At 43.7% G+C, this 15418-nt stretch overlaps 1 protein-coding gene across 9 annotated transcripts in view; it reads right to left on the bottom strand.

The window, feature by feature from the left end:
- The window catches only part of LOC129869391 (disks large homolog 1-like), a 282157-nt gene that overhangs the window by 246083 nt on the left and 20656 nt on the right, over window positions 1-15418 (bottom strand). The window contains exon 1 of one of the 9 annotated variants that reach the window (XM_055943767.1): window positions 10828-11035. The exons of the other annotated variants lie outside the window; for them this stretch is intronic. Coding sequence (XP_055799742.1) covers window positions 10828-10857 — 30 coding nt within the window. The 5' untranslated portion in view covers window positions 10858-11035. Of the gene's footprint in view, window positions 1-10827; window positions 11036-15418 lie in introns of those variants that run through there. 9 annotated transcript variants of the gene reach the window in all.

The raw sequence follows: 15418 nt of genomic DNA, 5'->3' as shown, positions 1-15418 counted from the left end.
ACTGGCAATATTATAGTGGCTATAAGAACATCCAAGAGTCAAAGGTATATGAAATACAAATGGTAGAGAGAGAAATAGTCCTATAAAAACTACAACCTAAAACATCTTAACTGGGAATATTGAAGACTCATGTTAAAAGGAACCACCAGCTTTCATATGTTCTCATGTTCTGGTGCAAGGAACTTAAAACGTTAGCTGTCTTACATGGCACATATTGCACTTTCTTCTCCAACACTTTGTTTTTGCATTATTTAACACAAATTGAACATGTTTCAATATTTGCTAAACTGATTTTATTGATGTATTATATTAAGTTAAAATAATAGTGTTCATTCAGTAATGTTGTAATTGTCATTATTACAAATAAAAAATTATTGGCCAATTAATCGGTATCGGCTTTTTTTGTTCCTCCAATAATCGGTATCGGCGTTGAAAAATCATGATCGGTCGACCTCTAGTGGTAACATCATTGGTTTACCCTTTAGGGAACTCAGAGGATGTGCTAATACACCATCGGTTGTCCCTGGTATAAGTAGGGCAGTGACGTTCTTGGAATTTGAGGTTACGGTAATTGCCAATGTACACGGTCAACGACATAACCGTTCGAGGGAGGGAGGGTTAAAAAAAGGGAATGTTTGTACACTTTGTTAACATGGATATAGTTCTGGAGTCCAGACAGGCTACTTTAGGAAACTTTCTGAATGGACATATAGGCCTATAGAGAGAATCAGCCAACTAAAACACGCACAGCCCTGTAAATCAAAGTTACGAGAGTATGTCAGAAACTGTCCTTAAAATGTATTAAAAAACTTGCATCGCAGTGTTAGCTGTGCCACCAGAGATTCTGGGTTCGAGTCCAGGCTCTGTCGCAGCCGGCCGCGACCGGGAGGCGTCGCATAATTGGCCCAGCGTTATCCGGGTTAAGGGAGGGTTCGGCCGGCAGGGATATCCTTGTCTCATCGCGCACTAGCGACTCCTGTGGCGGGCCGGGCGCAGTGCACGCTGACTAGGTCGCCAGGTGTACAGTGTTTCCTCTGATACATTGGTGCGACTGGCCATTGTGTCAAGAAGCAGTGCGGCTTGGTTGGGTTGTGTTTCGCATGGCTCTCGACCTTCGCCTCTCCTGAGTCTGTAGGGGAGTTGCAGCGATGAGACAAGACTGTAACTACCAATTGGATACCACCAAATTGGGGAGAAAAAAAGGGGTTAAAAAACAACAACCTTGGCCTACCTTAGGCTTTCTGAAAGAAGCGAATGAATTGACAAGGAAGTATAAAAGGGGTAGCTATAGTATGAAGATGGAATTGACAATCTTTAAATTGAAACAAATAAACAATTTTGATGGTTATTAGTAAGCATTTCACTGTAAGGTCTACACCTGTTGTATTCGCCGCATATGACAAATAAAATGTGATTTGATTATATTTTCATGGCGGTCTTCGTCACTAACCGTCAGTTACGCGGTTATTCAATGATGGTCACAGCCCTAGGTATAAGAGTACCAGCCCTAGGTATAAGAGTAGAGTACCAGCCCTAGGTATTAGAGTACCAGCCCTAGGTATTAGAGTACCAGCCCTAGGTATAAGAGTACCAGCCCTAGGTATAAGAGTAACCGCCCTAGGTATTACAGTAACCACCCTAGGTATTAGAGTACCAGCCCTAGGTATTAGAGTACCAGCCCTAGGTATAAGAGTACCAGCCCTAGGTATAAGAGTAACCGCCCTAGGTATAAGGTATAAACGTATATATTTCCCAAATTTACCTTCTCCTGTAACATACAGTATATATATATATATGTAACACATGTAAGCCCTTTACAGCCCTAGGTATAAGAGTAACCGCCCTAGGTATAAGAGTAACCGCCCTAGGTATAAGAGTACCAGCCCTAGGTATAAGAGTAACCGCCCTAGGTATAAGAGTACCAGCCCTAGGTATAAGAGTACCAGCCCTAGGTATAAGAGTACCAGCCCTAGGTATAAGAGTAACCGCCCTAGGTATAAGAGTACCAGCCCTAGGTATAAGAGTACCAGCCCTAGGTATAAGAGTACCAGCCCTAGGTATAAGAGTACCAGCCCTAGGTATAAGAGTACCAGCCCTAGGTATAAGAGTACCAGCCCTAGGTATAAGAGTACCAGCCCTAGGTATAAGAGTAACCGCCCTAGGTATAAGAGTACCAGCCCTAGGTATAAGAGTACCAGCCCTAGGTATAAGAGTACCAGCCCTAGGTATAAGAGTACCAGCCCTAGGTATAAGAGTACCAGCCCTAGGTATAAGAGTACCAGCCCTAGGTATAAGAGTACCAGCCCTAGGTATAAGAGTACCAGCCCTAGGTATAAGAGTCACAGCCAACATCCCCTAAATATATCCTTAATCCCCATAACTCAACGCACCAGCGTCAAACAGAAGGTATACTTTACATTGCGTCCTCTGTCACTCCTATGGTCCTCCATGGCGATGTAATAAAAAGGTGTGTTGTTGATTATTCCCTAAGACCACTCACAGTAACTCTGCCCACGGTGCACCGCTGACCCTATTCCACCCCTCCCCTCTCTGCCAGGCTCAGATTAATATATTCAATCATGAAAATTCCCCTGGATTATATATATATATCTATCTCTGGCTGGATGGACGGCTGGCTTCCGCAATGCATCCTACTGTTACCACGAGTACCTGTCAAAAAACCCACGCTGCCAAGCTCTTACCAATTCTCTGACTCTCTAAAATAGGTCTTTCCAAAGACAATTACAGGATAAAGGTAAGCTTCTTACTTCTTAGAGATTAAGGGGCTAAGCTTAGGGGTAAAACTTTTGCTCTGTTGGAGTACAGGAATACCAAAGTAATCAAAAAAAGGACTGAGAGGACGCAGGGCACTTCTGTTGCATTATTTAACATGGAGTATGATACAGAAAACTGCAGATACCAGTTGGCTTAAGAAAAGCGTGAGTTTCATTCAAAGCTAGCTCTCTCTCTTCCCCATCTGTCAGTGTCCTCATGTAACTGACTGGTTATAAGACTTGGGTCTTTTATGTGACTGAAGTTCTAGGTCCTTCCAACCCTCTGAGCTAAAGCCTGGTGCCTAGGCATTAACACGATTCCACAGACTAAGCCAGGAATAACCTTTTCAGTCGCTACACTATTCTGATAACTCAATCAATCAGTCCCTCAACGTTACTATTCAATACATCAGTCCCTCAACGTTACTATTCAATACATCAATCAGTCCCTCAACGTTACTATTCAATACATCAATCAGCCCTCAACGTTACTATTCAATACATCAGTCCCTCAACGTTACTATTCAATACATCAGTCCCTCAACGTTACTATTCAATACATCAATCCCTCAACGTTACTATTCAATACATCAGTCCCTCAACGTTACTATTCAACAAATGTCCTTAACGACCGCTTCACAACAATGGTTTCTTTCAGGCTTGAACCATCCTAAAAATAGCAAACCCTGTGGCCAAAATAAAAAAGTCTAACTCACAATAGCCTGATCTCCTAAGACTAGGAGCCGTCAGCATTATCTCTAGGCTAATTGGCGTTCAGCGTGTCTGAGAAAAAACTCATTAGCAGAGGATGTGGGCGCAGGACACTCAGCATTACTGTATACAGATACAGTGCAGTGTTTCCCCAGCTATTCTAGACGGGGCAGTCCCTCCCCCCCCCCCCCCCCCCCCCGCCGCACAACCTGACGAATACAGCAGAGGGAGATACAACAGAGCATTTCTCAGAGGATTTCTATTTCAAAGATAATTAAAATAAATTTATATATTTTTTTTTAAAGTTGTTTTTTCTCTTTATATTATCTTTTATCAGATCCAATGTATTATATTCTCCTACATTCATTTCACATTTCCACAAACTTCAAAGTGTTTCCTTTCAAATGGTATCAAGAATATGCATATCCTTGCTTCAGGTCCTGAGCTACAGGCAGTCAGATTAGGATGTCATTTTAGGAGAATTTTTTTTAAAAGGGGGCGGATCCTTAAGAGGTATTAAGGACCCCCTCATCTACCTGATTCAACGAATCAATGGCTTGATGATATGTTGACAAGTTAAAACAGCAGGTGTGCCAGTGGTGGAATGGAACAAACATGTGAACCCGACTGAAATTCCCAGAGGAAGTGATTGAGAAACACAGCAGTAGAGAAGAAAGTTTCTGTCCTTGACTGCAGGCACTGTGGTGTCACGTAAGTTCACAGGAAGCACATTGATATCACGCATGCACACACGCTCCTTACAGATCTCTAGGTTCTACCTTACTGTAAAGGAAGTGTTTTTATCAGGAGAGGCCTGTGATTGGATAATGGATGAGCTAAGACTGTCTGCGTGTCAGAGGTGGATTATTGAAGTGGCTGATCTTGAGAGATGAGCTGGGGCAGCCAGGGTTCGAATTACACACCTGTTTGTCCCTTCAGACTGTTGGTCCCTGGTCCCTGACACGATCTGTTAGTTCCATGGACCAACAGGCTGAAAGGACCAACAGATAGTGGCATGGACCAACAGGCTGAAAGGACCAACAGGCTGAAAGGACCAACAGGCTGAAAGGACCAACAGGCTGAAAGGACCAACAGGCTGAAAGGACCAACAGGCTGAAAGGACCAACAGGCTGAAAGGACCAACAGGCTGAAAGGACCAACAGGCTGAAAGGACCAACAGGCTGAAAGGACCAACAGGCTGAAGGAACAATCTGTTTGTCCCTTCAGCCTTTGGTCCCTGCCACTATCCGTTTGTCCCTTCAGCCTGTTGGTCCCTGCCACTATCCGTTTGTCCCTTCAGCCCCAGTGGTTGGGTTCTCATGACTCCAGTTTTAGCTTAACGAGCTGACAGTGGCGACGGATTGCAGCTGTCCCGTTGGTCAACGACAGACAGACTGCACAGACACACAGGCGTACAGGAAGTTATTAAAAGGCTCCTTCTGTAGGCAGATCAACTGACCTCCCACGGAGTGATAAATGACTGATAACAGAATGAAAAGTGGTCAACAACTCTGAACTCATACAAGTTAAAGAAAAAGGGTATTTTATCCATTCAGTCACACATGAATCCTCAATGTCCTTGAGAACTATGTCCCAAACTCAGTAAACTGACTATATAAAAAGAGAAAGGCAAAACTCTGTGCTGCAGTCAAGGACATTGAGCTCTCTCTCTCTCCCTCTCTGATACTTTTATCCAAAACGACTTACAGTATTTTACATACGGGTGGTGCCGGATATTGAACCCATTATCCTGGCGTTGCGGGCGCCATTACCAACTGAGCTACAGAGGTTGTCAGACAACCTCTCGTCTTCCGAGGTGAGATCTCTCTCTCATTGGCTCCTGACTCCAGCCATCCAGTGGTAGTCTTTACAACAGATGACCAATCTAGAAAGACTAACGATGCAGCGGTTTTAGCTACTTGAACAATTTGTGGTTCTTAACTCAGACCCAGGACCAAGGTTGGGGGTGAGGTTAGGATAAGGTTAGATAATACATGATATGTTGCCATAGTTTCATCCTTACTAACATGGCCAGATGGGACAGTGACAACAACACCCTGTGTCCTCTGAGAGGAGGCCGTTTATCTTTCTGGGGAAGGTCACAAATCAGGATGGAGGACGGTGTCAGAGCGGGGGAAGGGTAACATCTCAGTCACAACCTTGGAGTTCCGGTAGAGTGAGTGAGTTCTCCTCCAGGGCAGAACAGAGCAGAGGTGGTCCAGATGTTGTCCAGTTCCCCTTGGATCACGAAGATGACGCACCGCACACAGGCCAAGGCATCAGACTGACTGGAGATGATTTTATAGCACACTTTCCCTACTGAGGCTAATTAGGAGTCTTTTCTTGTCTAACTAGTCTCAAGAGATATAGTCCAGGACACGTTTGTGTTCAAAGACATAATAATTACAACTGACCAGGTGAGCGTCGGCTGTACAACACAATTAACCAATAGCATTCAGTAGTTTCAAATGTTTGTAAAACTGGGAGTTAGGTCAAACTACTGTATAGCGTCCTGTATAGCGTCCTGTATAGCTTCCTGTATAGCTTCCTGTATAGCTTCCTGTATAGCTTCCTGTATAGCTTCCTGTATAGCTTCCTGTATAGCGTCCTGTATAGCGTCCTGTATAGCGTCCTGTATAGCGTCCTGTATAGCGTCCTGTATAGCGTCCTGTATAGCTTCCTGTATAGCATTCTGTATAGCTTCCCGTATAGCTTCCCGTATAGCTTCCCGTATAGCTTCCCGTATAGCGTTCTGTATAGCGTCCTGTATAGCGTTCTGTATAGCGTTCTGTATAGCGTTCTGTATAGCTTCCCGTATAGCATTCTGTATAGCATCCCGTATAGCGTTCTGTATAGCTTCCTGTATAGCTTCCTGTATAGCGTTCTGTATAGCATCCTGTATAGCGTCCTGTATAGCTTCCTGTATAGCTTCCTGTATAGCGTTCTGTATAGCGTTCTGTATAGTGCGTGTAGATGTATGAATCCACTGTAGGGCCTTGGGAGTGGCCCAGTGGTCTAAGGCACTGCATCGCATCACTAGCTGTGCCACTAGACATTCTGGTTTGAGTCCAGGCTCTGTCCCAGTCGGCTGCGACCGGGAGACCCATTGGGCGGAGCACAATTGTCCCAGCGTCGTCCGGGTTAAGGGAGGGTTTGGCCGGCAGGGATGTCTTTGTCCCATCGCGCTCTAGCGACTCCTGTGGCGGGCCGGGCTCAGTGCACGCCGGGCTCAGTGCACGTTTCCTCCAACACAATGGTGCGGCTGGCTTCCGGGTTAAGTGGGCATTGTGTCAAGAAGCAGTGCGGCTTGGTTGGGTTGTGTTTCAGAGGACGCATGGCTCTCGATCTTCGCCTCTCCTGAGTCTGTTCGGGAGTTGCAGCGATGACACAAGACTAACTACCAATTGAATACCACGAAATTGGAGAGAAAAAGAGAAAAATAAATAAATAATTATATATATTAAATGAATATACTGTATATAACGACTGTGTGAACATTAGGATATAAACAAACAGAACCATACAGCTGATTTAGTGCATCTACATTAATGTAAAACAAGCTAGTCCTGGCCACTCCATCTAATTTACTGCTGTGAGCTGGCTGTGGGCTAAACACGTACATTAGTTTGTTATTCAGTGTGGGGAGGGGACCCATGCTGCCCGGCCTGCATACCGTAATGGAGAGGAGCGAGAGCGGTGTGATTTAACAGCCATCCAGGACAACTTTCATATAGTGTTCCCTGAGTACTGGTGCCTGCGTCTGCCCACCGGCTGTACCGTACTGTACTGCCTGACAGATTAACTCAACTCAGTCCTCCTACTCAGCTCTCTCTCTCTCTCGGTCTCTGTGTCTCCCATTCAACAGAAGCATGGATGGAGTAACCAGCCAGGGGATTGCCTCAGGAGCATTGCCTCACATTGAGAACATAGGCCTTCTGTTACGGTACTTACGTCACACCTCAATCACCACCAATCAAAGGTTTTGGATCACTTCAAAATGTCCTTGTTTTTGAAAGAAAAAGAAAAGAAAAGCTTTTTGTCCATTAAAATAAAATTGATCTGAAATACGGTGTAGACATTGTTAATGTAGCTGGAAACGGCAGATTTATTTAATGGAACATCTACATAGGCGTACAGAGGCCCATTATCAGCAACCATCACTCCTGCGTTCCAATGGCACGTTGTGTTAGCTAATCCAAATGTATTATTTTAAAAGGCTCATTGATCATTAGAAAACCATTTTGCAATTATGTTAGCACAGCTGAAAACTGTTGTGCTGATTAACGAAGCAATAAAACTGGCCTTCTTTAGACTAGTTGAGTATCTGGAGCATCAGCATTTGTGGGTTTGATTACAGGCTAAAAATGGCCAGAAACAAAGTCCTTTCTTCTGAAACTCGTCAGTCTATTCTTGTTCTGAGAAATGAAGGCTATTCCATGCGAGAAATTGCCAAGAAACTGAAGATCTCGTACAACGCGGTTTACTACTCCCTTCATAGAACAGCAAACTGGCTCTAATAGAATAGAAAGAGGAGTGGGAGGCCCCGGTGCACAACTGAGCAAGATGACAAGTACATTAGAGTATCTAGTTTGAGAAACAGACTCCTCACATGTCCTCAACTGGCAGCTTCATTAAATAGTACCCGCAAAACACCAGTCTCAACATCAACAGTGAAGAGGCGACTCCGGAATGCTGGCCTTCTAGGCAGAGTTGCATATAAAAAGCCATATCTCAGACTGGCCAATAAAAAGAAAAGATTAAGACGGGCAAAAGAACACAGATACTGGACAGAGGAAGATTGGAAAAAAAGTGTTATGCACAGACAAATCTTAGTTTGAGGTGTTCGGATCACAAAGAAGAACATTCTTGAGACCCAGAATAAAATGAAAAGATGCTGGAGGAGTGCTTGACGCCATCTGTCAAGCATGGTGGAGGCAATGTGATGGTCTGGGGGTGCTTTGGTGGTGGTCAAGTTTGTACAGGGTAAAAGGGATCTTGAAGAAGGATATCACTCCATTTTGCATCGCTATGCCATACCCTCTGGACGGAGCTAAATTGGAGCCAACTTCCTCCTACAACAGGACAATGTTCCAAAGTACAGCTCCAAACTATGTAAGAACTATTTAGGGAAGAAGCAGTCACCTGGTATTCTGTCTATAATGGTGTGGCCAGCACAGTCACCAGATCTCACACACAATTCAGGGATTATGTTTAAAATACTCATAAAACATGCAGTAAATGTGTGTACATTTTACTCTTTCAAATATATATAGTTAAAACAAGACGTCCAGTTACCTACTACTCTGCCAGCAGCAGCGCCAGGGCCTACCGACCCAGTGGTTCGATTGCACTGACAGCTTTTACATTGTTTGCTATGGGAGGGGGGTGAAATTTAAGAGTTTCAGGTTACGGCACAAAGTCAATGGACCATCGTCGGCCGCTGAAATGAGTATCCAGGTCTTCTGTATCTGTTCTCAGGTCGTCAACAGATGGCGCTCAAGAGCAAAGCGTAATTCAATTGTAAGTAAATCATCTTAAGTGTCATTGGGAGCCTGGGAACTAATAAACCGAACATCCAACAACAGTCGAAGGACAGACTGATACACTACCTAGAACCTTCTCACAGACCTGGTAGGACGGGGGAAAAAACATGGCTCAGTGGCTGCCCAATTTGCAACACTGTATTTTGTTTCCCCTGCCGTTCATCAGATTTTTATCTAGTGGAATGGAAGACATGTGTGGACAAAATAAATGGGTGTATCACAAAGCACAATCATATTAAATTAGCCAGCTACAGTATATCTTTTTTTATACAAACAACAAATTGTTTGATTTTTTTTTTTTTTTTGATTAGCAGCTAGCTAGCTAGCGGTAGCTTGCTAGCTCGCATCCAGATTTCAATTCTCTCTCTGATCTCATATCTCAAACGCTGAAATATTAAGTTATTTCAGAATGAAAGTTAACTGGGTAGATCCTCATGCTTTGTGGCATTATGCTCGCTATCCACAGTAAGATCATGTGTTTCCACTTGTCACCGGTGCACTCGCTCGTGAGCTGGCTGTTACTAAAAAGTTGGTAACTTGTTCAAAACAGTGTCATCGTGTCCAGCAGTGGTGATTACATTTTTTACATGCAAAAGTGTAACAGGTGTATTTAGGCTGTTGTTGACATGCACAGACCACTTTATATACAGGATGTTCGCAAAGAAACTACCGGTAGCTTGAAAACCTGCCATAACATTTCTGTCATGCTGAATACCCCGGGTACTCGCCTAATCAGCGGCCGACACTGCAGACCATATTCCTGTTGGAGTAACCATGTATAAAGTGATTTAGAAAAAAGTTATTTCTGATCCGGTTGAACTGGGCCACAGGGCCACAGGGCCTTAGTGGTTGTGGGCCTGGCTGACCTTACTCATGCAGGGCAGAGCAGGGCTGGGGAAGACTTACGAGTGCTGGGGAGGAGATGGCCCCTGCTGCTAGCCAGGCTAATAAAGTATTCATACACACCCTGGGACCACCCAGACCTTTGAAGGGACTGCTGAGCCACCAACCCAATATCAGCCTCACTCAGAGAGGCAGAGCTACAAACATTGATCTGATGTAGAAATAACAGTAAATATGGGGTACCGTAACCATAGGAAGGAAGGGGTGAAGGTAGGGGGAGGAGGTCGTCACCTCGGGATGGGGGACAGACAGCAAACAGTAGGCACTGAATAGACTAGATTAAATGCATGTAAGCATATCTCTGTGACAAACCAATTGTCTAAAATAAACTGTATGAGATATGTAGATCTGTTTAAAATGACCTTGGCAAAGAAACCCAGTGGGGACTATTCACCAAATACCCTTTTTCATGCCATCTATCTGGGAATTATTAATTCCTAACTTTTATCAAACAAATCATTTGAATAATCTCCCCTCAGATAGGCTCCTCTGACTAATCAGCATGATGAGAATCCTCTAATGAAATCATTCAAAGTCCAATAACTTTCAAGCAGACGCTGTTGATGTTATGCAGTATTACTGACTTTGTTAAAGCAAACCAAAATCCTTTGAAAACCCTGGTAAGTAGCCTCCAGTAAATAGGTCTCAGATGAACTGCCAGTCCTGTTACCTACAATAAACATGTCATTAGGCTAATTGAGCACCTGTGTATTTATGTATAAATCTAAAATGTACTCAAGCTGTGACAAATCAGATTAAGCTGGTTTGCGATGGTTAATACATTTATTATGAAGCATGCCAACTGGAAGAAAATATCCACAACTTAAAATCAACGATGCGCTCTCTCTCTGTGCACATCTGGTCAACTACCAGACATGCAACTCCAGCTTGCTTACCTTGGTGGTAACAATGCATAGGCAGTCCATTCTCCCGAACACTGCAGCAGCCCCGGACCGCTCAGCATCTCATAACGATACAAGGTTCCCTATGACCACACAACTACAGCGTGTAGTCAGCACAGCACAGCACACCGCCTCGGTGAGTCAAAGTCCTTCCATGGTGAGGTCAGCATCCTTTGTTTCGCAGGTTAACGGAGGGGCGGGCATGAGTGAATAAAAAAAAAGGATGCTCCATTCGCTTCCACCGATAATAGCAGCTCAAGTAGCTACCGACGCGCACGATAGGCTGGCGCGCTCACAGGAGCATTGCGCTCCCACCCGCACATCATTTCAGTGCGGGTAGTCAGAGCCATGTGGGCTACAGAACCCCACCGTAGTGTAGGATGATGTGTAGAGTGTAGGGCGCGGGTGTATTCTTAACCCCTACAGTCTCATTATTTAGATGAAAACTCTCTAGGCTGCTGCTGGTCTAAAACTGTGCTAATCAAGGAATGCTTTCGTCGTAACGGGGCAGCTTTAACAACCTGTCTGGTTTGGAAGAAAAATCACCCCTCAATTAAATCGATTACAATGAAACTCACTCAAATCACACATTTGAAATATAGAAACATTTGAGATGTTCCTAATTTCCAATGTAACATTCTGTAAAACATAATATTCTCTATATATACACACGTCATCTATCAACTAAACGTATGGAAAGCTCCCAGACCTCAATATTCAAATAAAAACAGAGGATGTCAGCAGGTAAACATTAGAGACCCAGTGACCTTCAGGGAGGTCTAGCACATGAATATTCCAACAGTCTGGATTCTCAGATGGTGTTCTGTGGAGCATGAAGCCGTCAAATGACTTCCCTAAAGGCACAGCCCAGAGTGGACAGACTCCTCACTGGCTCCCTCCACTCTCCCTCACTAGCAACGCTAACACAACAGCCACAGAAAGAAAACGGGGACAAAAATCTGATTTAACACTGATAGATGATAGAAAAGCACTGATTTGCCTCTGACCAGAACAAATTTGCAGCAAGTGTGGCGACCCCTTCATAACTACAAGATAGATATGTGCTAAGTAATGACAATTAAAAATATGTCCAGTTATCAGAGGCACCAAGTCTGGTGTAGGCCTAGGTAAGAGTGGACGAATGGGGCAATGGCATTTCGGGGACAGAGACCAGGAGTGAAATGGTACCAGGCGTATATGGAATCTACATGAAATCAGAGCCCAGTGAGTGACTGGATGACATCATGCCATGAGGCAGACACAGTGCCTTCGGAAAGTATTCAGACCCCTTGACTTTTTCCTTACATTACAGCCTTATTATAAAATGTATTCGTTTTTTCCCCTCTCATCAATCTACACACAATACCCCATAATGACAAAGGAAAAACAGGTTTTTATACATTTTTGCAGGGAAAAAAATAACTTAAATATAACTTTTACAATATTATTAGGACCCTTTACTCAGTAAACGCTGTACCGTTGGCAGTGATTACAGCCTTAAGTCTTTGCTTGGCACACCAGTATTTGGGTAGTTTCTCCCATTCTTCTCTGCTGCTCCTCTCAAGCTCTGTCAGGTCAGATGGGGAGCGTTGCTGAACAGCTATTTTCAAGTCTCTCTAGAGATGTTCGATCGGGTACAAGGACATTCAGAGACTTGTCCCGAAGCCACTCCTGCATTGTCTTGGCTGTATGCTTAGGGTCATTGTCCTGGAATGAAAACATTCACCCCAGTCTGAGGTCCTGAGTGCTCTGGAGCAGGTTTTCATCAAGGATCTCTCTATACTTTGTTCTGTTCATCTTTGCCTCGATCCTGACTAGTCTCCCAGTCCCCTCCTCTGAACAACATCCCCACAACATGATGCTTCCACCACTATGCTCCACCATAGGGGTGGTGTCAGGTTTCCTCCAGATGTTTCCTTTAGATGTGACGCTTGGCATTCAGGCCAAAGAGTTCAATCTTGGTTTCATCAGACCTGAGAATTTTGTGTGCTTCTTGGCAAACTCATAGCAGGCTGTGATGTGCATTTTACTGAGGAGTGGCTTCCGCCTGGCCACTCTACCATAAAGGCCTGATTGGTGGAGTGCTGCAGAGATGTTTGTCCTTCTGGAAGGTTCTCCCTTCTCCACAGAGGAACTCTGGAGCTCTGTCAGAGTGACCATCGGGTTCTTGGTCACCTCCCTGATCAAAGCCCTTCTCCCCCGATTTCTCAGTTTTGCCTGGCAGCCAGCTCTAGGAAGAGTCTAGGTGGTTCCAAACTTCTTCCATTTAAGAATGATGGAGGCCACTGTGTTCTTGGGGACCTTCAATGCTGCAGAAATGTTTTGGTACCCGTCCCCAGATCTATGCCTCGACACGATTCTGTCTCGGAGCTCTACAGACAATTCCTTCAACCTCATGACTTGGTTTTTGCTCTGATGTGCACTGGTCATCAACTGTGGGACATATAGACAGGTGTGTGCCTTTCCAATCAATTGAATTTACCACAGGTGGGACCTCAATCAAGTTGTAGAAACATCTTAAGGGTGATCAATGGAAACAGGATGCGCCTGAGATCAATTCCGAGTCTCGTAGCAAAGGGTCTGAATACATACGTAAAAAAGGTATATCTGTTTTGTTATTTTAATAAATTTGCAAACATAAAAAACTGTTGTTTTTTGCTTTGTCATTATGGGGTATTGTATGTAGTGTGATGTGGAATTGTTTTACATTTATTCAATTTTAGAATAATGCTGTGGATGTGGAAAAAGGAAAGGGGTCTGAATCGTTTCTGAATGCACTATAGATAGGCATGGAATGACAGAACAGAACACACCTCGTCTAAACAGAGTACTCACGTGCCTGAACTCGGCAGAAAAAGATGTTCCTAGCACAAGGAGTATTTCTGTTAGGAGGGGAGAGTCCTACCAAGGCCAGGTTATTGACAGGGAGGAGGGGAGAGAGAGACAATCAATTCATTTCAACAAAGACGTTGCCATGAAAAGTTATCCTTTAAAACGTAGCTTAAAAACTTTAACTAAAAAAAAAGGTCTTACAGAGAAATATATTACCCACTGCTTAAACAACTAAACAGGGATAACCCCATTGCAATAGCAAAATATGAGAATATGGATTATTACCAAGCTGACATGGGTGGTGACTGCAAATCACTTTCAGACTCAGTACCTTGAAGGCTTCAGCACATATTGTTAAAATGAAATATCAATGAATAGAAAGCAGCAACAACAGATCAAACTGACTGGTTGATATCAGGCTGACACACACAATGACATTTCTTCCAAGCGGCCTAATAGCTGGGCCTAACTATTGTGATGCCACACACAGATGAACAGATATAACCACAGAGTATAATATCAGGGTGCTATATCAGGGTGCTATATCAGGGTGCTATATCAGAGTTTAATATCAGGGTGCTATATCAGGGTGCTATATCAGAGTTTAATATCAGGGTGCTATATCAGAGTTTAATATCAGGGTGCTATATCAGGGTGCTATATCAGGGTCCTATATCAGAGTTTAATATCAGGGTGCTATATCAGGGTGCTATATCAGAGTGCTATATCAGGGTGCTATATCAGGGTGCTATATCAGAGTATAATATCAGGGTGCTATATCAGGGTGCTATATCAGGGTATAATATCAGGGTGCTATATCAGGGTGCTATATCAGGGTGCTATATCAGGGTGCTATATCAGGGTGCTATATCAGAGTATAATATCAGGGTGCTATATCAGGGTGCTATATCAGAGTTTAATATCAGGGTGCTATATCAGAGTTTAATATCAGGGTGCTATATCAGAGTTTAATATCAGGGTGCTATATCAGGGTGCTATATCAGAGTTTAATATCAGGGTGCTATATCAGGGTGCTATATCAGAGTTTAATATCAGAGTTTAATATCAGAGTTTAATATCAGGGTGCTATATCAGGGTGCTATATCAGGGTGCTATATCAGGGTGCTATATCAGGGTGCTATATCAGGGTGCTATATCAGGGTGCTATATCAGGGTGCTATATCAGAGTATAATATCAGGGTGCTATATCAGAGTATAATATCAGAGTATAATATCAGGGTGCTATATCAGGGTGCTATATCAGGGTGCTATATCAGGGTGCTATATCAGGGTGCTAAATCAGGGTGCTAAATCAGGGTGCTAAATCAGGGTGCTATATCAGGGTGCTATATCAGGGTGCTATATCAGGGTGCTATATCAGGGTGCTATATCAGGGTGCTATATCAGGGTGCTATATCAGGGTGCTATATCAGGGTGCTATATCAGGGTGCTATATCAGAGTTTAATATCAGGGTGCTATATCAGGGTGCTATATCAGAGTTTAATATCAGGGTGCTATATCAGGGTGCTATATCAGGGTGCTATATCAGGGTGCTATATCAGAGTTTAATATCAGGGTGCTATATCAGGGTGCTATATCAGAGTATAATATCAGGGTGCTATATCAGGGTGCTATATCAGAGTATAATATCAGGGTGCTATATCAGGGTGCTATATCAGGGTGCTATATCAGAGTTTAATATCAGGGTGCTATATCAGGGTGCTATATCAGGGTGCTATATCAGGGTGCTAT

This window comes from Salvelinus fontinalis, chromosome 14 (assembly GCF_029448725.1).
Source record: "Salvelinus fontinalis isolate EN_2023a chromosome 14, ASM2944872v1, whole genome shotgun sequence".
NCBI classification, from domain to species: domain Eukaryota; kingdom Metazoa; phylum Chordata; class Actinopteri; order Salmoniformes; family Salmonidae; genus Salvelinus; species Salvelinus fontinalis.
Note: the sequence above shows the minus strand (reverse complement) of the source record. Positions and strands in the feature narration are given on the sequence as shown.